The following is a 23,632-nucleotide window of genomic DNA, read 5'->3' on the forward strand; positions in this document are numbered from 1 at the left end:
TTAGATACATAAATACCGAGATACATTCTCTGTTTAGCACTTGCTGGTGGGTCGTAACGTAATTTATTTAATGTGTGATCAAAGTAAAGCGCACTGCAGTCCGACTCATGCTATTCTAATCTAATTGGATGTAACCTACAACCATAACAAAGCCACACAACCTTACAGTTCACCATGTTGCCATTCACAAGACAAAGAGTACAAGCACATGCAGGGATTAAGCATTTCAGGCTATCACGGAGGGAATACAATCGGTGGTGTCTTGCAGTCAGAGAGCCAAGTGGCACATTGTCTGTGCTGTTTGCATATAGAGGCAATGACATAGCACAGATGGGCAGGTCAGGCATTCAGCCACAGAGAAAGAAGAGTGTCAGATGGCGTGGCAGGCAAATACCAAGAGGCACGTCTGTGATGACAGAGCTGTGTGTGAGTTTGTTCTGGTGTTGGTGTAATGTAGTTCAGCCTGATTATTCCTAAGGGCATCAATGGAGGAGATGCTCTATATGCAGTGATAGGCTTGTACGTGGCCTATTTGAGGTTTGTGCGTCTGCGATCACACCACGGGTCTAATTTAAATCGGCCTTATCTTTACAGCGATGTTTAAAAGCAAAGACAAAATGTAACTAAGTCTGTTTCGGACGCTTGTGGTCCAGCTTTGACTAGATGTAGTTATCGTTCTATGAATAGAGATGAGCTCTTCAGTTTGCTCTCTTGCAGTGAGTGAATGAATTATTGACATTTCAATGCTGTGTGTATTGAAATAGGTGTGTGTTGAAATAGGCTACAAGTTGTATTTAGACTTCATGCCTTCACATATCAGTTTAAGCCAAAGACTCGCAGTTGAAATTAGATTTTTGCTCTTGTTCTACCGGCAGATACTTGTTCCATTAAATACACATTTTGATTAATACCCCACGACATACGGCGAGCTTTGTCCACGGCTACGCCCGCTATTCTTGCCTCACACGGAGCTGATAATTAGCCACAACGAGTCCTACTAGTTCAGCTGCCAGACAAGTAACATTCATTGCAACAGCTGCCTATGAGTGATTATCTTCTGGGATAACATTGCGTCATAAGCAGTTCAACACAATACCTGGTGATGAAAATGTGGCATCCGTCAGTGTAACACGAGTGTTTTTCATCTTAAACGTGCCTCATACATTTTATTGGGATATTCTGTTAACTCTCCATCGGTGAAACTCAATTGAGAGGCGAAAAATCTAATTTGGGACTTTTTTTTCCCGAGGCAGTGTGAACGGAGCCCGGTAGTATCAACAGAGATGTTTATAAGAATAATAGCGTGGGATGATGCACGACATGTCTGAGGTCGTGGGAAGCGGTTTGTCAGAAAGCATCCGTATCCTCCGAGCTGGTTGGACCTCCTCTAGTAAACCCGTAGCTTCCTGGAGACTGGCTTGCATTGTTTCCGGCAGTTTTAGAACAACTAAATGCACCGAAATGCACCGTGGTGCATATTTCTTTTCAGTTGCTGGTGCGTTGTTTTCCTGCACTGATTTCATTCGTCAGCGACACTGGCTTGGAGCTGCAGACACAGATGTCAGAGAGAGTGGAACTTGTTCCACATTTGACAATGTAATCTGAACAACTGCAATTACTGCAGAGAAGCTAGACTAGAACCGCTCTTTTTTTTTTTTCGTGGATAGTACCGGGCACCTGCTATATGAGCACGTGCTTGTGGTATTTCTAGCCCTGTATGTGAGAGTACACACTGTTGTCCAGACGCATCGTCTTCAATGCAAAAAGCCAGGAATTGTGACTTGCATGTCTTGTCACTATTTGTGTCGTGTCTTTGTTTAAGCATAACCCTTCACATGAGAGATGAGGTCATGTTTGCACATTGTTTCAGACTGAATGTTTGACCACTCTGCTGTTCGTCGTGTGTGTGTGTGTGTGTGTGTGTGTTGCAATGAGACCAGACGAGTCATCTTAAGCGCTCACATTAACTGTTGACTGCTCCTATAAACACACAGGAAGTGACAGCTCGTTGATGCTGTACAGTTTCTCTACTGTAGGTCTGTAGTACAGACAGTTGTGACGTGCTAACAGTTTAAAAGATGTTCACTCACTGAAGCCTTTAAATCACACGCTTGTCATACACCGGGTTGTTCAGGGGTTTTTAGTGTGTTTTCAGTATCACACACTGAAAACCCTTTGGACTGGAAACAACTGGCTGAAGACTTTTTTTTGGCTTATGAGCCATTAAATCTAAAAGAACAATCTAGTTGTGATCCGTTATTATTTGTGGCCTATTTCTATACCAATGAATGATTGTCCCCTCTCACATTTTAATATTTTTAAAGCGTCCCTAAAAGGTAAAACTATCCAGTACTTAACAAGAAAGGTTTATTAGATTTAGAATTAAATATAAAATACAGGAAAGTTATATAAAATAAGTTGTTTAAAATAAAGGAGTGACTCAATATGTCATTGCATGACTGAGCCTCTATAGTTGCTGCTATAATATGTATTAAAAGTCCTATTTTGTTGTCTGTTAACTGGCAAATAAAGACCTGTTCTCCAGATTCAAAGTACATTTGTGTTTTATGTCTGCTGTCATTTGAGAAGCACATCCAAGTGTTTCCATTGTTCCTGCAGTAACTCAGTGAGACAGATTGATGTGTCAAAGGTCATTGCTGTGTACTTCTACTCATTTTTATGTTATCTGGTTCTTGTCTCTCTGGTTTCCGTTCGTGCCTCGTGGACCCGCCTTTGACGGCTGCCTTCCCTCATCGCGTTTGTCTTCCCACCAACCTGTCTGCCCGTCTCCAGCTGTAAGTTCTCAATCCGTGCTCACTTTACCGGTATGATCTTGTGACCATTGGAGTAAATGATCAGCTATGTTTTTGTTTTTTTGGTCCACAGCAACAGAAGAGCCTGGAGGGCTACGTGGGCTTTGCAAATCTCCCAAACCAAGTGTACAGAAAATCTGTGAAGAGAGGTTTCGAGTTCACGCTCATGGTTGTCGGTAAGTCGTCCTCTCGTACTCTTGTTGCACCTTTTTTGTTTTGTTTCTCACAGAAACGTCACAGCTGAAAGCGATAGCAGCTGGATTTATTTGAGGAGGATACGTCGCACGTAAAAAAAGAGTCAAGGGAAACATATTTAAAACAAATGTTTGCCATTCAGCAGTACGAGCAGCCCAATATCACTGCTGCATGTGTGTGTGTTTGGCTCGTGTTTTTTGGGGGGGGATTGTGTGCTGGGAGGACGTTTCCTGTCATTCCATTCATGCAGCCAAACCCCGAGCAGCTGATTCAAAGGCAGACACACCCGTAGAACCTTTCCTCCTCTCTCTCTCTCTCTCTCTCTCTCTGCGGTGCGTTTATCCAGAGGTAACCTGAGCAGGAAGTCGCTCTGAATGCCTGCATGATGTCACATCCTGTCCCCTGGGTTTCATGGAGTCCCCCCCCCCCCCCCCCCCCCCCTGCTGTGCATTCTCTGGAAAGAGGCTGTTATTTGCAGCGTATAATTTAGTATAGCGGTGTAATTGGCGAAGTCAAGTGCTTGTCATGCTGAAGTAGATGAGGCGTCGGATAGTGTGTGCTTTTCCTTATTTCTTTGGGGGGGGTTGTCGTGTTATGAAACCCATTTACTGACGGGGGGACCCACCGGTGATGGAGTTTATGAGATATGATGGAATTTCTAGACCTATAATTCGGAGAGAGACAGTTGTGTTGGAAGAGTATTTATGTTGCAAACGGGCTACTTGTTTTCACTTTGTTTTGGTGCTTACTTTATTCGACATGACAGCATTAAAAAGGACATTTAATACATGAATGGGGTGGAAACCAGGCTGCCCACACCCTCAGGAAAGTATGAACACAACAGGAATTAATTAGTTTTTTCAATGTCTCTATTATGGGCGTGTACCGCTTACACAACGACTTACACAACGAACTACAAGGTAACTGGTCTGACAAAGGGAATCTGTAATACTTCATGTTTAAAGTCCTCTTCGCACGTTTTTAAACGGCCATCCTCTCATTTAATCCTAGGATTGTTTGTATTTTTAGATTCTCCATTGTTAAGAATAGAGTTGTGTTACATGTGACACGTGAAAGTGGGCCAGAGCCATTTGCTGGTGAAAAGTCAATATTTGGCAGTGATTTTGCACGTTTGCAGGAGCTGACCTTGTTCGCTGCAGCCAGGGAGCTCGTGGTGTTTGGTCCTGGGTGACAGAGAGTTAAATGAGCTCTGTTGTCTCCTTTTTTTTTTGGAAAGAATGCCGTCGCATAAACAAGAAGAGGGGGCTTTCAGGAGAACGAGATGGAATCTGACACAAGCAGAAGGAAATTGATGCATGTGCAGCACTTTTTGTCGTGCTCTGGACTTGTTAAACTTTTACTGTCTTCTTCCCCCCTTTTTTGACGGGAAAGTCCCGTTCATAAACACAGAGCGCTGGAGAGAAGATGACTGCTTTCAAGGGATAATGTTGAGCGTACAGAATTTCCCTTTCACAGACCAAACGGAGCACTTTTCATTTTACCTGCTCATTAATTCGCCCGGTGTCTTAGAAGCCCTATCGAATGAATTAACCTCACTCTCGCTAGTCAAATGTATCCTGCTCCCCCCCCCCCCTTGCACCAGCCTCATGTATGCAGTGCCGTTTGAATAAACCCCCTCGGTTTACACAGCTGCTGGAAATTTCCTTTAAAGGAAGTGTGCTGGCTGCTGAGCGGGCCTCGGCTTGGCGGGCTGGCTCAGTGAGCGCGGTCTTCCTCTGGCGCTGCAGTCGGGATGCCTGGCTGTAGCGACAGCGAGTGGCTGTCTTTATTTATCCCCGTGCAATATGCTGGTGTGGCGGATTTTAATGAAGCCATGTAATGGCAAGGAAAACCTTCATCGACGTTGCACGCTGCAAAAGAAAGCAGTATACCCTGGGCATATAACAAAAGATCATTCAATTAACCTTCACTACAGTCGCTATTTTAACTTTCCTTTGTTGTGGCCTCATGCTATCTGCAGAAAGTGAATATACACTCATATTCTCATCAAATAAAGGTCCAAAAAGCTAATAGAGTGCTGCAGGGAAGACGTATTTTTGTAGGCCGACCCGGATGTTAGCGTCTCACTGGTTCACTCGACAAGAAGCCAATGGGATCTTTCTATTGGATGTTGGATTATTGGAGAAAATAGGATCTTTGGCAAACACAAGTTTACGACACGTACAAGATGATCTTCACAAATGAACACCACTTGTGTGGTTTTTGAAGCGTGAACGCAATCGTCAAAAGTAAAAAGCTAATGTTAGGCTACACCACGGTCACTTCAGCGTGAGTACAAACATCCGGGCTGTGAAGGCGGACGAGTCAGCGCGATGACCTTCTGTAGTCCGATAAATCTCTCTGTTAACATCTCTGTAGCTTGTTAACCGCAGACCTTATTTAAGGCATCTAACCAAAACATAAAATAACAAAACACCGCTTCCTCTGCTGCTGAAAGTGAGGCGCTGCACAGCTCGTTAAGGTTTTATTACTGAATTATGATTTGGAAGCACTTTTTCTGTTCTGTCCATGTGAGGAAATCACTTTTGAAGATCACGTTATAAATGCCAGAAAAAGCACTAAAGTAAAGGTGAAACAGTAGACCCTCCCTTCCTCCTAAATATTTGAATTATCGGTCCAAGCTGGAGAAAAAGATTTGACTTCGACATTATTCTGGAACAGCCCTTCTAATCAAACTCGTTATGCAGCATAACTTTATTATCTTTAGTTCTGGCGATCTAGTTACCTGCTAACTGAGGACCTTTTGTTCAAAGTACGCGGTTCCCATCTTCTCCCCTGGGCCACTGTGACGGTCACAAGGTACAACTTAACCACCAGCAAACCTGCAATACGAGTAAATTATATTTTAACACACTACAATGTTTAATCTCTCAAATTAAATGTGATTTGCTCCCATAAACCGCATGCAGACAACTGGCTTTTTGCTTTTTTTTCTTATATGACATTTTACAGTTCACTCACTCGGGCCGGTGATTATTATAAACCAGCGTTAAACTGAGGTTAAAGGGGTAAAACTTAATTTGTTGGTTTAGTCTGACTCACAGAGCAGCAGGGCTGGCGAATATTTTACAGTCGGTCGAAGCCAATTATGATCCGATCACATTTCTGTGTAATGCTTCAGTTTTTGTGACGGATTCATGACCCCCGTCCCATCAAAACAAGCAGCCACAGCTCTGACCGACCATGACCAGCATCTCCACTAAATCCACCACCACCACCGTAACTCTGAGTCTGATGAGTCTGGTTCTCTTTGTAACCGGAGCTCCTCCTCTTCCCTCTCCACACGCTGGGCCGAGACTTGAACCCCCGGATCTCACCGCGTCTCCTCGGTCCTGCTGTTCTCGTCAGCTCGTAGCTTCTCTAATTCAGGCTGACATTTTTATCGCATGTATTTCACCCACAGTTTGCACAAAAACCACAGTCTCTCCCCTCCTGGTACCCATCAGCCTTCAGCACATAACATTCCCTTTCTGCCTCAAAGAAATGTTTACGCCGATTCCCGCATGTTTCATCGCTGGACCAGCTGAAACATTTCTGTTGAGATTGCAAGATAAATGTGTCTCTGCCCTCTTAGGGAAATATTTATCACTCTGAGAGTGTGTCTTGTGAAGGATCCTTTTGTTCTGACTTCTTTCTTCATCTCGCCGTCCTCCTCCCTCTTCATGAAGCGTTGCCTTGTTGGCAGCGGTGGCCCGTGTTGTTCCCCAGCCACTCTTAAAGGTCAGGAGCAGCTCTTTGGCTGCAGTGCGTACGACCGCCTCCTCTTTGCACACTGAAGCTTTTGTTCAGCAGCTCCTTGTTACCCTCCGCTCACCCCAATCTGAACAGCCACACTGCTGATGGTATTGGATTACAGTCAGTTCCCTCCAGGCTCTTGCGGACATTTTGTGAATATAACTGCTCCAAAAAATGTTTTAAGTTTAAATTGACTTCATCAAATGGCTCGTTTAGTACGACCAACTGTCTTCAACCCACAGATATTTGATTTACAGTGATGGGAAACAGGGAAAAGCAGCAAACATCACATTTGACACATTAACTTCAGAAAGGACTCAAGTGTTTGATAGATTATCAGAATTAATCCAGATTTATGTCTCGTCGATCGATTATTCAAGTCTTTGCTCCTGTGTGGACCGATTATTTGCTCTAAAGTTAGCATGCCTGGCTGACAGTCGTGCTACCTATAGTAGCTACCTGACGCTACACTTCCAAAGCCAAGAGTTCATGATTACTTAACCTCACTTTCTGAGTGCAGGGCTGGTTATCTTCTGAAAATCCAACACTGATGCCATACAATGCACGTTTTATACCAATACTAAAGGAATACTGTTTAGATATCGTACTTTGAGAGGTATAAACATAGAATAAGCAACTAGCATTATGACTCTGGGCAGGCATTTGCACTAGATGTTATATTTTGAATGGATGCTGCTGTGAAGCTGTGTTAAGTGTTCAGAGTCCTTGTCTTAGAAATGTTTGAAATAGAGCTTTTGGGTAAAATGTTACTGTAGCTTATATGTAGATGATGGATGCTTGTATGTTAAAGGTCTTTTAAGCTGCATCTCTAATGATCAAAGTCTATGTTGGCGTTAAAGATCGGACCTGCATGAGAAGATTAAGCCACCATTAAACATTTGAAACTCATGTTTCACGGAGTAATAAAGTGGAAAAAGACGTCAGTTGTCTGTTTGCTTCTTTGAGTGGAATGGAATCTGTGCTTTTGATTTTGGTTTCTCCTCCTTTGTTGGAGTGCACATTCATGATGACTGTGGGGGTTTGAAGTCGTCCTTCCCCTCTCCTCCCTTCCCATGATTCTCTGATTAGATTCCTGAAATGCAGCCGGGAAAAGAATTTGGGAGGACAGAACTTCCACCCTGTCTGTCTCTTCCTTCGCCTCGTGTTAACTTAAAAGAAAAAAAGAGGGGGTTAAAGGGAGCCATTTCCTGTCCTGAATGTGAAACATGTAAAGAATGTTTAACCGTGAAAGACTGCATGAGGAATGGAGTTGATATACATCTGGAGATTGTGTCATGTTGTGCCTCAGTCTGGCATGAAAAGGGGGATTAAAAAACCAAAAAAAAACCAGTCTAGTGTGAAATGCATCTGTGGAGTTCACTCCCACCCACTCACTCTGGCTCTGTCTTTGTCTTTCAGGGGAATCTGGGCTGGGGAAGTCGACGCTGATCAACTCACTCTTTCTGACAGACCTGTACTCCACTGAATACCCGGGTCCTTCAAATAGAATTAAAAAGACTGTACAGGTAATCTTTAGTCCACACCTTCCTTCTCTATGAGTTTTAACAGTTGGTACACTTCTTTGTTCACTGATGTGACTCAGCCACTGATGGAAACCCGATCCCATAAAGCACCAAATGTTTCTCTGTTAACTGAAACACGATCGCTTCCCTTCACCCCGACACCAACTTTACCTCTTTCAGCGTCTCTCGGCACTGAATAGTTTCTGAGTGAGATCCTGTTGTGTGAGGTGATGTTTCAGCTGTTTGCCACCCACGTGATCGTGTTAGTCAGTGAAACTGGTTTATCTGCTTCAACAAGCAGTTTGTTTGAATGCAAGGATGTGATGTAATGTCGAATTCTCTCTGCTACTGTTGAATGCTGAATGAATGAGGTTGTGCTTCAGTCAGACTGCTGTGAGTTTTTACACTTTGATCTGAAGCGGTATAGAAAGCTGCTACATACGATGTGTACACAGTCGGGGGAGTTGCAGTGCATGGGTTCGGGTTAAGGCATAGAGTATAGCGTAGATGGCCAGTGGCTGTCCTTGATTGGACTCGAACGTCTCTAACCACAATATATTTACTTCTCTCTGCTCCACAAGGTTTGTAAACGCTGATGTGAGCGCTTCATGTCGAAGGAGATGTGTTTTGTATAAAGAGTAGACTTAATAAGCTGTAGCTTCAGCCTTACATACATTTCATTTTCTACATAGTGCTAAAAAAAATAAGGAGGTTGTCAGAATCTCGTAGCTGTTTATATGTGGGTGGATTTAAAACCCTGATCCTATATAATTTTATTACATAGATGTATGTACTGGAAGATCGTTAAATGCCAGTTCATGGACACATTCCTTGAAACGTGCAGCACGACTCTCCAATGATTGATTGTTACTTCACACAGGGCCTATAGTTGGATCCATGTGTGTTTATAGACCTCCTCTGAAAGATGTGTCACCATTGTGTGATACACTTTTCTAGAGTGTTTTAAAAGATTCAGTCTGGACAAAGAACCTTTTGTCTCTTGATAGGTTTGACCTATAACTGAACGCTTTGTTTCACCAAACCCTGATAGTGAGTTATGGACCAGGTTATGGACCAGGTCATGGACCAGGTTATGGACTGGGTAGTGGTAGCAGTCTGTTTCAGGACATCTGATGAATATAAGTGCAATATTTACTCTTTTAGCTCTGTTTTGGTCTCCACCCACTAAAATAAGATGACTCTTTAGCTGCTAATGCTCCACTATTTTCACCAGCTAGTCACTTTGCCTGCTGTCTGTGTTGGGCAGGTAGTGTACAGTGTATCTGAGCTTTGTCTATTAAAACAGCTTCTTTTGTTACATGTGGTCATTTGATTCATTGCTCACATAAAAACCTCATTTCTCATTTAGCTTCTTCCTGTAGGAGATGCAGTCCTACGTAAACATGGAGTTGTCTGCCACAGTCTGAACTGTTTCACTATTTGTGATGACAGATTCTCTGTTTTTTGAAGCCGACACGGCTCAGATGGAAAACAGTTGTGCTTTTCTGTCCATCAATCAGATTTAGCAATACTTAATAACAGTTGTGAGGTTGTTTGCTGATGTTGCCAATCCACTGTGGAGCTGGCCGTCCACTAATCACAGGGTTGAAGGTTTGATTCCCCGGCGGCTCCTCCTGTTCACATTTTGAAGTGTCCTTGGCCAGACATTTGGGTCTTGCAGCGCTGTGAGCGTGAGACTGGCTGAATTGTAAAGTGCTCTCTCCGTTAAGGTAGAAAATCGCTGCATAAGTGCAGTCCATTAACTAATCAAGTCTGAGTGTTACACTGTTATGGAGGAATACTTGAGCTTTGGAACCATATTTCAGGAGTTTTAGTGAAGCTGTAAAGAGCAATTTAACACCCTGTTGTAGCTTGAACACGCCCCCTCACAAATTCCTAAAACATTGAACACTTGCACACAGCAGATCATTGCTTTAGTGTCTTGAACGCATCGTAATGTATCTCAATGCAACCTCCGCTTTGTACGTTTAGCTGTTAGCCACCTTATTCAGCCCACTGGTTCCCAAACGTCTTCACGTCAAGGACCCGTAAACTGCCACAAATTCGACCACGGACCCCTGAAACCCCCTCAAGGACCCCTGGGAGTCCCCAGACCCCACTTTGGGCTCCACTGATTTAGCCAAGCAGGACTGTGCTAACGTCAATGTCGTATTATCTGGGACATTTTCTATTGTCTAGGTACGACGCAACGCCGATAAACTCGAGTCCTGATCCCCAGCCTGTGGTGCTGTAAACAAAAACGAGTACCGGCACATTTTCAGAATATTGCTATCGACTTGGTACCGAAGTATCAGTTCTCCTGACATCCCCAACTCTAAAGGTATTGTTGTGATATCGGTCCCAACTTTAAGTATCGTCATTGGCACTAGTGATATCAAACTACACCCAGTCCTGCCCAGTAGTCTGCGAGGACTTTTCCCCGACCAGGAAGTACCAAATGTTACCGCTTTCATGAGCTCACTTCAGGTTGAATTAATGTCAAATCGAGCACCGGACACTGAAGCTGCAGGCGTGCCACCAGGAGTGGCGCTGAATGTGTGAGGCATGCGGTTCATGCCCCGAATCCTCAATCACAGCCGCACAGCTTTACTTGAGCTTCCTTTTTGAAGAGTGAAAGTTGATACTGTTGGTGTGACGGGGCTCCGGCAGGCTTCTCTCTCTCTCTCTCCTATCCTCTGAGTGTAGAGCTAGGGCTGGTGTACGGTAGATCAGCTGCATGGTGAGGATCTTTCCCTTCACCTGTTCCTTGTGATCTACTGCTTTGCTCTAAATCTGCTAATCCCTGGCAACACACGACGGGGCTCTGTCTGCTCTCGCCCCGCTGCTGCTTCCAATTTGTTTACCTGCCTATTACACCTCCTCCGTTCTTCTTAAAAGTTTAAATGAGATTTAGTCGCTGTGTGCTTCTGTTGGCTCCCAAACTGAATGCTTTGGGATTCGTCAAGTTTTCCAAAGGAAGTCAGCTAAAATGTAAGCTTGTTGTTTATTCTTGCAAGGACCAAGGCGATAAATATGTAGAATAGAGCGCTCTTCTTTCTCTCTCTCTCTCTGGGAACCACAAAACTAAATGCGTTTCAAATAACTGTGGCCACTTTCTTTTCCAAGTCCTGCCAAAAGAATGCAATGAACCCCAGAGGGACTGATGTGTGTATGTAATGGAGTCCAATTCATTATTGAACAGAGAAAAAAAGAGAGCAAGAGGACCAGGCGGCCGGATAGAGCGAGTGTTCAGTGTTGCAGGTGACAGACCCGGGCAGATTAATCTGTTGTTCCTGGTTAATAAGGCTCAATGAGGCTGGAGAGCGAACCAGGACAGGGACTTGGTGATTAGCCAGCAGACTGCATTATGTACCGAGCTCAGACGTGTCCTGCCGATGCACAGACATGCCTTGTGTTTTGGTTTTGTTATAACAGAGAATTGCTCCTTCCTAGAGATTACAATAACAAGAGAATCGGATGAAGTAAATGTTTTTATATAAAGGAGTCTCTTACTTTCAGCAAACACTATTACAGAAGTAAAGACACTGGAGGGACCAACCAGAGGGAGCGGGGTGTCAGCCAATGGATGTATTCATCCAATCTAACAACACAGCGGTGGTGCTTTCAGATCTGAACTCTTCTGAGTGAACCTTTGGTTAATATTGATATTAATATTGCCCACTCTTATTGTACTACAGTGATGTGAATTTGGCCATTTGTCTGTGATGAGGCTGTGACGTGATACTGTGCCAGTTTGCTATGTTTGTTTGTTGTATTTTTATGCCCTTTGTAGTTAAATGTCACCTTTTCTTTCTGTCGATCTGTTCTTGTGTTTGGGCTGCAGTTGAAGTGTAGAAGTGCACCCAGACCCCATCATGTGTTGTGTGTTCTTTCCACTGTGCTGTCACAGTAAGTTAGATGTAAATAAGCCTGCAGTCCTGTGATGCAGGCAAACACTGTAGTGACAGTATGCATGTCTTCCCATTGCTTACGGTCCTCGTGTGATGTGATGTAGCCCAGTGTTGTTGTTGTTGTTCCTTTTTACCCATGAGCTCACGGTCTGTGGGCAGCCTGTCTAGCTAACAGCCATGACTCATCCCGTTGCGTCGTAGAAGAGAGACACTGCAGAACTCTTCAGTGTTGTCCACTCGGCAGCCCTTCACTTTTGACTTGTTGTATAGCACCACCTTAGACACAGTGGTGTTGGTCATTATGCACGTGTGACGACATTCTTTCACGACTACGTGGTCATTAAAGTATTTGCAAATTCTTCTTGACAGAATCTTCTTTTCGTAATGAGCCACGTAGACCCAGAACGATCCAGTGACTTGCAGTAGCTTTCATTTTCACCCTAGCTTGTAAACAAATGAATGTATATTTCATATTAAATGTTATTCAGAAGGTCTTTAAAAGTTTAACTGTCAGTTCAGTAGCGCTTGTCTGGTCAGCCTAGCCTCCCAGTAGCAGCTCAAGAGGTCAGAGGTCGGTGTAGAGACGGTCTGACTGTGACAGATTCCAGTGCGTGACGGATGCCGGTAAGTGGTGGGTGGGGGTCACGGGGGTAAGGGTCTGCTGTAAAAGATGTGCTGCAACAGTCTGTGTGATAGATTGAGGAGGAAAACCGTGGGAACAGACTATAAGGACGGCAGACCTGCAGCCAACCAGTTCTAAACGGGCGTAGAGAGGATGGAGGCGGAGAAAGAAGAACCGGAGCAGTTGTGCTGTTTTAAAGAGACTTGCTCTTTGACTTTCCTTGTTTGAGGAGTTTCGTTGTGAGAGCCCGGCCTTGCTGTGTAACCGACATGTGGTGCAGCGACAGCCCAGTCATTGAGCGCACCACTGGCTTTCTGCGGTGCTACTTAAGTGGAAGGTAGCAGCTCCGTTAAACCCAAATGTGGCAAGTATTCCACAACTCGACTACGCCATCGCTTTACAGCCCTCGTAATTTGTGTCTCAAGTCGTCGGCTCAAGATAAATTTATGTTCCGAGTTGGACTGAAATCAAAGGTAATGCTTTGGTGACGTAGGTATTTTAGGGAGCGTCGTAATGTCAATGTTTGTCTGCTCACTGCTGCGTGGACTTGGCTTGACCTCAGCCACACGGAGTGTTTCTCATCAGTTCTGCGTCTGTCATACGAGACCTGGTCTGGTTCGGATCTGCTGATTTTAAATGAAAGTTTATCTGCTGCTCACGAGTTCTGCCTTGACTGAACCCAGCCCTTCTGATGTGTTCAGAGGCAGCTTTGTTCACAGCTTCCGTCTGTCCAGTGCTCCTCTACAGTTAGTTCTGGTCTCAGTAAATAATGTATTGTAAACAGGTAAATTAAAGGTATTCGACTGTCTGGTTTGCACTTGTTTAAGACAGTATTTGTGTTATTTGCAAAGATCTTGACTGATTTGTGTATAAATTCTTGGTCTCTGCAGGTGGAGCAGTCTAAGGTTCTGGTGAAGGAAGGAGGGGTGCAGCTCCTGCTCACCATCGTTGACACCCCCGGCTTTGGTGATGCAGTTGACAACAGTAACTGGTGAGCTCAGTCGTCTGTCGTTGGCTAATTTAAGTCACTATCGCTGCATCGCTGTACCTGACATTGATGCGACTGATGTGTGGTCCTCAGCTGGCAGCCAGTCATCGATTACATCGACAGTAAGTTTGAGGATTACCTCAACGCAGAGTCCCGGGTCAACAGACGGCTGATGCCGGACAGCAGAGTGCAGTGCTGCCTGTATTTCATCGCTCCGTCTGGACACGGGTAGGTGCTCCAGGGACCCTGCTGATCATGGGATCTTTACAGTCCTTCATCCGTTCCTTAAGTGTTCATTGTTCAGGAGGTTTTTTTACCAGATTATCCGCAGAGGTCTCCTCTTCTCCAAAACAAACGAACCAGGTTATTAAAAGCTATAAAATGTTTTCTCGTCAAGTGTTTCTCGAACGCTGTTCGGCAGACTCGGGACGTCCTGGAGGGTCTGCGAGCTTTGTTTGCTCAGCTTGTTTCTCTGATAACTTAAAGGGATACTTCACCCACAAAATGACATGAATCTGAAAATGGAGTAAATCCTTCAATTGAAGTAAATGGGGGGGGGGGGGCTGCTTTTAACTACAACAAATATATATTAAAAAAAATCTGTTAACCAACTCGCGCAGTACAATCCAAGTCAATCAGTTTTTGCCAATATCTTACTTTTTAAAACGCTACCATCTGATGCAGACTCGCAGCGTGAGCGTGCAAGCATGACACGGTAGGGGAGTGTTCACAACAGGTTTTTTACTTGAAATATTCAGCTTCAACTCATATTTGTTTGAAAAACAACATTTTTACTGCATTCGGGAAACTGTTTGCTGTCCCTCTTGCAGCACACAAAAGGAGGCATGCAGCTGTAACAACCGGGCAGTCTAGCAGCAATCTAACAGTGTGTTAGGTTCAGTGTTGTCCCCATGAAACACTCTCCTTATCAAGCGCAAAGGGACAGGCAGATGTGTTGAATTGGGCAGTTTAACGGGATTAAGTGTAAAACTGTGGACAATAGAGCAAGTGTATACAAAGGAAAATGCTGCAACATGACGCAGTATTAAGCAGTAAAGCTTAGCTTAAGGGCTGTATGTCATCTTCCATGTTATGGGCCATAAGAACAAGGTTCAACGCAGATCTGGCTCCTTATATAAGCACAATAACGAAACTTTTTTTTGTTTTTCCATTTTTTAAGGGTGATTACATTATAAAATATGACGACAGACATTTAAAGCTTCATTTGAAAACTTCAATAAAGGCTTTGAATGTAAAAAAAGAAAAATGGACATTAGTTACAGCCCTTGAGGATTTTCAGAGTCCAAACATTTACGATGCAGTCTAGTCAATCCAGATGTGCAGTTTGTGGTCAGCCAAGCCCTGAAACATGACCGTCAGCCCCGTGTGTGTGTGGCTCTTACACCAGAGCCCTTCACTGACACTCTAACCATTAAAATGTCTCTTTTCTTTGCTCCGTCCTCAGACTGAAGCCCCTCGATATTGAATTCATGAAACGGTTACATGAAAAGGTGAACATCATTCCCCTCATCGCCAAAGCCGACACAATGACCCCGGAGGAGTGTCAACAGTTCAAGAAGCAGGTGTGTGTGTGTGTGTGTGTGTCACTTCTGATTGGACGTATATGTTTCCGTTCGTCGAGCATCTGTCAGGACTCAAATGTCATTGTTTGATTGTAGTCTGTCTGTTAATGAGGAGAATGATTTAATGCCAGGTTTGTTGTCACTGTAGACATTTTGTGTTTCTGACCCCCTAACAGGTCTTGTGTATTTAGTTATACATCACAAGCCCCATAAACAGAATACAGGAAGTACACGTCACACTTTAACGCCAATGTTGAAGACTCGCGTGTTGTATTTCAGTGTACATCACACTGCACAGACACTGTGTGTGTGTGTGTGTGTGTGTGTACTGACTAGCCTCCAGTGTGACTATTGATGTTTCTGGACCTGTTTGTCCCACATACTGTCACTGTTTTTCCATTTCACCCTGCCTCTCCCTGTGTCCTCTCTGCTGTGTGCAGATCATGAAAGAAATCCAGGAGCACAAAATCAAAATCTACGAATTCCCAGAGACGGATGATGAGGAGGAGATGAAGATGGTCCGGAGAATCCAGGTCTGTTCTAAGGACACCCTCCATGAAACTTTAGATAAAACTGTGTGTGGGGTTTTCAATGCAGCGTATTTTCATTTGTCTCCGTGCATGTAAGTGTATTTTTAGCCATTGTGCGTGAGCTATGCAACAGTTGTCTCCTCCTTCCTCTCTCGCAGGATCGTTTACCCTTGGCTGTAGTCGGTAGTAACACCATCATCGAGGTCAACGGAAAGCGAGTGCGCGGGAGGCAGTACCCCTGGGGTGTGGCTGAAGGTGAGAGGTCGAGGGTCATCTGATCCCAGCCTGTAAATTGATCAACTAAGTGGATTCTCTCACTCACACACACACACACACACACACACACACAAATGAAAACACACCAATTTTTCCACTGTTGTATTGGATTATTGAGCAGGCATCATGTGGAGATGGATTGCAAAGCAGCAACATAATCCATGAGCTCCTTTTTTGCTCTCATTCCAGTGTTCAGCGCACACACACACACACACACACACACACTGGAGTGCTGGACCAAATCGTTTTACAAATAGCTTACAGCGTTTACATTTATTTTCTGTATAGCATTTAGTTTTGCACCAACAATATAAATAGCTGATGACATGACGTACAAATTTAGCCTATTAAGCATTTGTTTAAGCTTACATATGAATAAATAATGGACAAAAGAACTGCAATAAAAAAGGTTAAAATTATTTTAAAAAATGTCAATATTTTTTTCATACTAGTTAATTGCAGAGAACTGTTCATCATGTTCGTATTTAAAGGAGGAGAAAATGTACATTTATTATATGTACGGTCATAGATAAAATCAACTAAATTGTCTGCATACTTCCTGTATTTTCAAAAGAAGAAAACTATCTTTGCAATTTCATTTTCTGACTGATTAGGAGCCAAAATAGTGGATTTATTTACCACTTCCTTCTGTGGAAGAGTGTTCAAACAAACTTTATCACTTGCTGAATCTTCATCGGTGCGTTATATGAAAAAGAAAACATTCTTCCCACCAGTGGAGAAACTAGACGTTTCTCTTCAGCACAGGATGTGAGAGCCCGTTTGACCCGACACAGGATGTAGCTGTCGCACTGTGGTGAGACGTATGAAGCATCGCTAACTTATTCAGTTTGAAGTGATGAGTACACACAGCCACGGCGGGAACGTCACAGAGCTATTTACTGTAGCTGTAGCGAAGAATTAGCAGCTTAAGAACCGAGTACAGTACAGCCTAGTGGATGACTTGTACGAGTGCTACTATCAAACTGGTTTGCCGCCAGTGATGCTATCCATGGGGAGTGAGTTTTGGAATACCAAAAAATGTTTTTGAGAGGGCGGGGGAGAGAGAGAGGGAGGGAGAGAGAGAGGGCAAGGACCCTGAGAAGGTATGCGAGTCACTCTACCACAGCAGTCCAGAGAATCCCCAGAGGACTGTGGTGAGTTTTACTGTAGGAAGGAACACAAACGGCTGCACGTGATGCCGCCTGCTGATGGTTTCTGGTACTACAGACATCTATGTTGGTGCCACTGCAGGGCCTTAAAAAGCCTGATCAAGTCTCGAGACAAATTAGCCGTGGAAACAAAAACAAAAAGGCAGTAAAAGGATATCTGTGAGTAAAAGATATGACCGAACGCATCAATATATAATCCTGATAGGGTTTTGGGTTTACCCCAAAATAGTTGGTTCGTATTATCATCTGACTGCTGTGTTTGTGGACCCGTTTGGACCTTTTTTTTCCCGTGTTCTAATCACAGCTCCGTCTGTCTCTTCTTACAGTGGAAAACGGAGAGCACTGTGATTTTACAATCCTCCGGAACATGCTCATCAGGTGAGCAAAAACATCTTCAGCACAGTCGAGGCTAAGAATCAGAGCCTAGTGACTCACTTGTTCTAAAAGTTTCAAATAAAGAAATCGAGTTGCTTCTTCTAGTGAGATGTACTTGTGCTTATTCACCTCCCTCGTGTTGTGTTCCAGGACCCACATGCAGGACCTGAAGGACGTGACGAACAACGTTCACTACGAGAACTACCGCAGCAGGAAACTCGCTGCGGTCACCTACAACGGAGTGGACAACAATAAGAACAAGGGACAGCTCACCAAGTAAGTCCATCTGCACAGTATGCACACAACTGTGCCGTTTGGTTACATGTGAGGAGCACATTTAATAGTGTCAACTCTTGGGATAATGTTGCTGATTTGGCTGCTGGTTCCATCGGGACGCTCCTGAGCAGCTTATTCACTGCGTAAACGTGGAGGAAACTACAGCTCTGACCTCCAGATTAAAGTTGGCAAGCTGTTACCGAAGCAGGCAAAACCTTTAAACCCATTCCTGGCCCAAACAAGCCGGCACTAACCACCCCCCCCCCCCACCCCCCACTAACTGGCCACCAGTATCTGTAGTGTTTGATTTGACTGTACTAACTGAGGCACCGTCTGACGCCTAATCCACCGGCTGCAGCTGTCAGTAATCAGCAGCACACTCTCACAAGCTAATGCATGGTTCATGGCAGCATGCTAAGTGTCTGTGCATCTGTTTGTTTTTAGACCTGAGACGACTGACGGCATGTAAGTGTTACCTGACTTCTTCAAAATCTCTCCAGAGAATGCATTTTCACTTTTATCTCTTAATCATTTTTCCTTTTTCCCCCTGATTTCCTGCTTCGTTTATTTTTCCCGCAACGCTTTGAAATGCTGACGTCTACTTGAATGAGACGATTAGAATAAGACATCACAGAATAGTCCTATCTTCTAAGGTTCTGCATAACGTCCGATATATCCAATCACTGTCATCTGGCTTGTCTTCTTGCTTTGCAGTTTCATCACTCTTTTCTCACGAGCCAATGTTGAAGAATCTAACACTTGACACTATACAATTATTATTCTGGTTCTAGAAGCGTCCTTTAGACATGCATACAGATCACAAATCACGACCTCGTTCCTGTTTAAACAAACAAACTAGCCAACCGTTTACAAGGCTGTGGTAGAGATCCATGCTCAAAAGAGAAGCCCGTATTTTTTGCATGTAAATTATTGAAAAAGATACTTTCACTAGCCCCTATTTACATTGTTCGTTAACATATTTGACACGTTTTACGTAAACAAACGAGGCAAGCAAGCCGGGCCTTTCCTCCTTCCCTGGTCCTTCCTCTTCTCCTGCTCATCGCTCTGCAGTCAGAAAGGCCTTAATAAGTGGGGATGGGGGGGTCACAATGTCCAGCTGTGTGGCCGTCCACCTGCCGCTGTGTGCTGTCTGTATGATGACTGGCTTGTGTCTCCAGGAGTCCTCTAGCCCAGATGGAGGAGGAGCGACGGGACCACGTGTCCAAGATGAAGAAGATGGAACAAGAAATGGAACAAGTGTTTGAGATGAAGGTCAAGGAGAAGCTGCAGAAGCTCAGAGACTCTGAGGCTGAGGTAGACTAATTATTATTTTTGTATGTTTATTAGTGCGGTTTTCCTTTTTTGTTGATGCTCGTTTAACCTCTTGACTGCACGTCCGTGTCCCTGCAGCTCCAGCGGCGTCATGAGCAAATGAAAAAGAACCTGGAGGCCCAGCACAGGGAACTGGAGGAGAGACGTCGGCAGCACGAGGAGGAGAAGGGAAGCTGGGAGGCCCAGCAGAGGATTCTGGAGCAGCACAAACTAGACCTCTCCAGGTAAACAGCGCCACACACGATGATCAGTGACGGTTGAAAAGAATCGAAAAGAAGGGTCGTATTGGCCGAACGAAACTGTAGACTGAAGACGTCACTCAAACTTGAAAAAAGTCCTATAAATGTTTCCTATAATATTTTGTGTCCTATAGTATTTTCTGTACCCCTTTGGGGTGATATTATGGCGATGCAGCAAAACGCTCGACATAGCACTTCAACAAATAGGAATTAAATTGGAGTCCCAACATAATACCTAACAAATACCCAGAATGTAAGTCCTCCAAAAGCCTCTTTTCTTTTCCAGAAGAGGCTTTGGGAGGATTTAAAAGATGCTGTATCAGGGACTTGTTTGTCCAGTGAGTGAGTGATTGTGTCAGAGTCAGATTTGGGAAGCAGTAAATGCTTATTACTGACCGACACATCCCCACGGTGTTTGTGGATGAAGGTTGTAGATTGTTGTTGTAGACTGCTGCTTGACTGCTCTTCTGTCCTCTTGTTTTCACAGGACCTTGGAAAAGAACAAAAAGAAGAAGATATTTTAATAACTCTGGAGGACCTTCCTGATTCGACAGCGTATTTTTTTTTTGTTTTGCCAACCTGCCAGCCTTGATTGTCAGAGCATCTGTCGATCAACTACATCCGCTGTTTGACCATATTACTGTGTAATACTCGTGTGAAAGCCAGGGGGCAGTATGAGTTCCAACAGTCGTTCTCTGCTCGTCCTCATGTTCCTCCTTAAAGAACTGTAATAATCTCTATATAGAACCAGTGTGCAGTCCTGTTTTTGGGGTCGCTGCTCACAAAAACTAGTATATATTCACACAGAAAACACAGCCGGTGTTCTTACTTAATGACAAACAAGACGACGTCTTCCTTTCCTCCTTTCTTTCTTCTACTTTGGGAATGTTTGATGCTGCTCTGTGCTGCATCCTTTTTAATGCCAAAAACCAAACGAAGAGGTCGGCCTTTCACTTCCTGCACATTGGCAGACGGCGTCAGGCTGAGGCTCACCTCAGGCACTGTTTTTTTTTTTTTATACTTGTATGTATCTTTCGGTTCACATATTTAGGTATCGCATTTAATTTCTTCCCAAGTGGTATGCTCTTCCATCTCCTGTAATGTAAATTGTATAACCAAGAACGTCAGTGTTCAACATCAACCGTGTGTATCATGTTCTTACTTTTTGCTCATTTTTTTTCTTTTTTTTTCTTTTTTTTTTCCATTTTGTATCCGCCTGGCATAGAACTTATGTTCATTTTGTTTCCGGTGTTTTCCAGCCTCGCTTTTGGAAACCAAACATGTATTCCTGACTTCACTCATGCTGAGTGTAACAACGTCTAGAAACTGCTCTCGAAGTGCTTTAACGTGAATTTATTTGAACTTCTTGTGCAGATTCTATTATTTTTTTTTAAATGATTTCCAACAGCGGGATGTGGAAAGCTTGTGCACATTTGGCACCGTTTGTGTACTGCATCTGTATTTTGTAATGTCTTGTTTTTATTGTAAAAAGTCACATAATAAAATTGTGATGGGGAAAAATAACAGAAGAATTTGACTGAAAATATATACGTTACAGGTACATGGATACCCAAACATTCCACCCATGTGTTGTTCTTAACCAGTGGGCATTCATGTGCTGCTAGAACAGCCCTCACTCCTCTGGTTTCAGGTTACCTGGCTGCAGAGATTTGCCCCCATTCAGCCAATAGTGAGGTCCAGCACTGAAGTCTGGCTCCCAGTTCATCCCAAAGGTGTTGGATGTGGCTGAGGTCAGGACAGGTAGACATTGCTCTTCTATATCTTTACTTAGCAAATAGTTGTTTGCTGCTCTATGTAATGCTCTGAATATTGAATTTGGCATATTTTAATGAAGTCCAGCAGCAGTTTTACCAGATCAGATCCGGTCCAATTCATTAAAAAACAGCCCGAATCAAAACCTTGCCAGACAGCTATATAAACCGTAAACTATTACATGCCCAATATCAAACATCCAATAAGATAATGTCAGATAAATAGGCTATCGCAACACACAAAGAGTGCAGTTGGAAAACCAAATACACAAACTCTTGTCAGTGATGACGTCAAGGAAAGTTGGTCCTTCATTTCCCCAGCAGTGATTGAAAACAACTCGTGTCAATCATATTCTTCTCAAAGTAAATGAGTCAATTATACGCGTTAGTGGACACAATGAATATTATATCAAACTCTGCCAAATGTTAATGAACGCATCCCAACACTGTCCAGCAGGTGGCAGCACAAGACTACTGACCTGCCTCCTGCTGACTAGCTCGGGACTTCCCGAGCCTTTGATCAGCTTTATCAGTGTGAACTTTAACCACAAACCAGTTGTCTTTTTCTCTCAATGTACTTAAAACCCTCTTTTGCGCTCAGTGAAGGATTCACCCTCGGCTTGTGTTGTCATAGCCTCTCACCTACTTATGGCATTCTGCCGAAACGAGTCAGATTAGGCTTTATCAGGAACACAGTGCACCTCAGTCTGAGAGTCACCGAGGGGGGTGGCTGCCAACTTGGCACTGATGACACTGAAGTTTTTAGTGGAAAGTAAGCTCGTTTTATCTGGGTATTTTAATGGATTGTTCCAGTACGGTTTCTACGAGGGTAGGCCTACTCTATTGCAATGGAGGACTCAAGAGATATTGAGGTGGACCTCAGTGCCTACATGTACCAGGGTGCATTGCACGCAAGCTTTGGTCCCCCCCCAAGCTCCAAGTATGTAAAAATCCCTGCTCAAACTCAAAGGAATTGTGTTGCTAGGAAGCAGCTTGGGTCCAGGTCTACTTCCTGTCCACAGTTTACGCAAACAGAAGATCAATGTGAGCCCGTTTAGTGAGGTCTCCCTACAGAAAGTCAATATATGGATCAGTTCAACAGTACAGTAATCAATCAATCTGCATCATATCCGTATTGAATGTGGAGTTTTATTTAAAAATGAAAATCATTGTTTGCTTCATTTATTGATGTCACCTTAAATTGACTTTGCCTCCGGCTTATTCAAACAAAAGCTGGACCCTTTGGTCTCCCAGCTGGGAGTAAAACACACACACGCACGCACTCACACGGTGCTGTACTGCAGCATCACGCCACGACCTTCCATGCCTGCGTCAGCCCCTCGTCTCCCTGATTGGCCGGCTGTCCCCTCGGGTCTCCCAGGTGAAGACCCTCTCAGCCAGTTACAGAGGTGCTCACTAAAACCTCATGTGTCAGCCCACACGACACGACAAGAACTGGTCACCTATCTAATTCTGCCTAAAGGGCCCCCCCCCCCCCCCCAAAAAAAAGACAGGGCCCAGCTGTGATTGCACAGTGATTGCACAGTGGAGAACGCACCATATCGCCCTGTTTGTTCATTGTGACTTGCTGCCAAATTCTCCCCCTCCATCGGGTGGATCAGTGTCGGTCTGTGTTTGGTTAATTGCTGTTCTGACATTGACCTGGTTCACTGAAAACTGCAGTGTTTCTGGGTTAGCTGCAGCTCTGAGCAGAATAAGACTGTAGAGACTGTGCCACTGAGACCGACAACACCCACTCTCTGTCTGAATATGTTTCTTTAATCCACTCCAGAGAAAGCATTTTATTTAAGTAGCAAGGGAACAGGAGAATAAAATTAATAAAACGATGTCAATACTTTGTCAATTTTTTACAGCATTTACACCTTTTATACTTCTATGAAAACAATAGTTTTGACCATTTTCATTGAACAATAAAATGATCGTACTTTTATTGAGTTGTAAAGCCTCTCATCAACATATAGAATATAACGCAACATTAAATCTCTTCTTTAAAACATGTTAGTCCTGCTGCATTCATGGATATTACATCATTAGGTAGAAAAGGGCTTTATAATGCAGTCTTATTTACCATTCACTTATTTCTTTCTTATTCTATTGTATTGTAGCTGTGCTTAAAATCTTCTGCTTTATCCATGTTGCGTAAGAGCTGGGATCAAGCAGAGGTTGCATTGTCCAGTGTTTTATGCAATGGGGCTGAAAATATTGCTGTGATGTGAACAGCAGCTTATCCTTTCACAACCAGAGGATCCTG

The 23,632-nt window shown here is 43.8% G+C and overlaps 1 protein-coding gene across 2 annotated transcripts; it reads left to right on the forward strand.

Moving 5' to 3' along the window:
- Positions 1-2,889: 2,889 nt before the first annotated feature.
- Positions 2,890-21,120, forward strand: LOC142931359 (septin-7). Of its 2 annotated transcripts, XM_076075250.1 has the most exons (13): positions 2,890-2,989; positions 8,184-8,290; positions 13,711-13,811; positions 13,902-14,036; positions 15,274-15,391; positions 15,832-15,924; positions 16,080-16,176; positions 17,693-17,744; positions 17,892-18,017; positions 18,462-18,482; positions 19,196-19,331; positions 19,428-19,573; positions 20,076-21,120. In XM_076075250.1, the coding sequence occupies exons 1-13, from the start codon at positions 2,980-2,982 to the stop codon at positions 20,110-20,112; spliced, it is 1,179 nt and encodes a 392-aa protein (XP_075931365.1). In that variant the 5' UTR covers positions 2,890-2,979; the 3' UTR covers positions 20,113-21,120. The 2 variants fall into 2 exon arrangements, with proteins under 2 accessions (XP_075931365.1, XP_075931366.1); XM_076075251.1 differs by lacking the exon at positions 18,462-18,482.
- The last annotated feature ends 2,512 nt before the right edge of the window (positions 21,121-23,632 follow it).

The sequence above is a fragment of the Anarhichas minor genome, unplaced genomic scaffold (assembly GCF_050575085.1).
Source record: "Anarhichas minor isolate MPS153535 unplaced genomic scaffold, ASM5057508v1 ptg000051l, whole genome shotgun sequence".
NCBI lineage: Eukaryota > Metazoa > Chordata > Actinopteri > Perciformes > Anarhichadidae > Anarhichas > Anarhichas minor.

What these genes read in the sequence shown, in the direction of transcription:
- LOC142931359 (XM_076075250.1), top strand. An exon ending in GCAGTTGACAACAGTAACTG is followed by an intron (nt 13,812 to 13,901) that starts GTGAGCTCAGTC and finishes TGTGGTCCTCAG; the next exon opens with CTGGCAGCCAGTCATCGATT. An exon ending in CCTGAGACGACTGACGGCAT is followed by an intron (nt 18,483 to 19,195) that starts GTAAGTGTTACC and finishes TTGTGTCTCCAG; the next exon opens with GAGTCCTCTAGCCCAGATGG.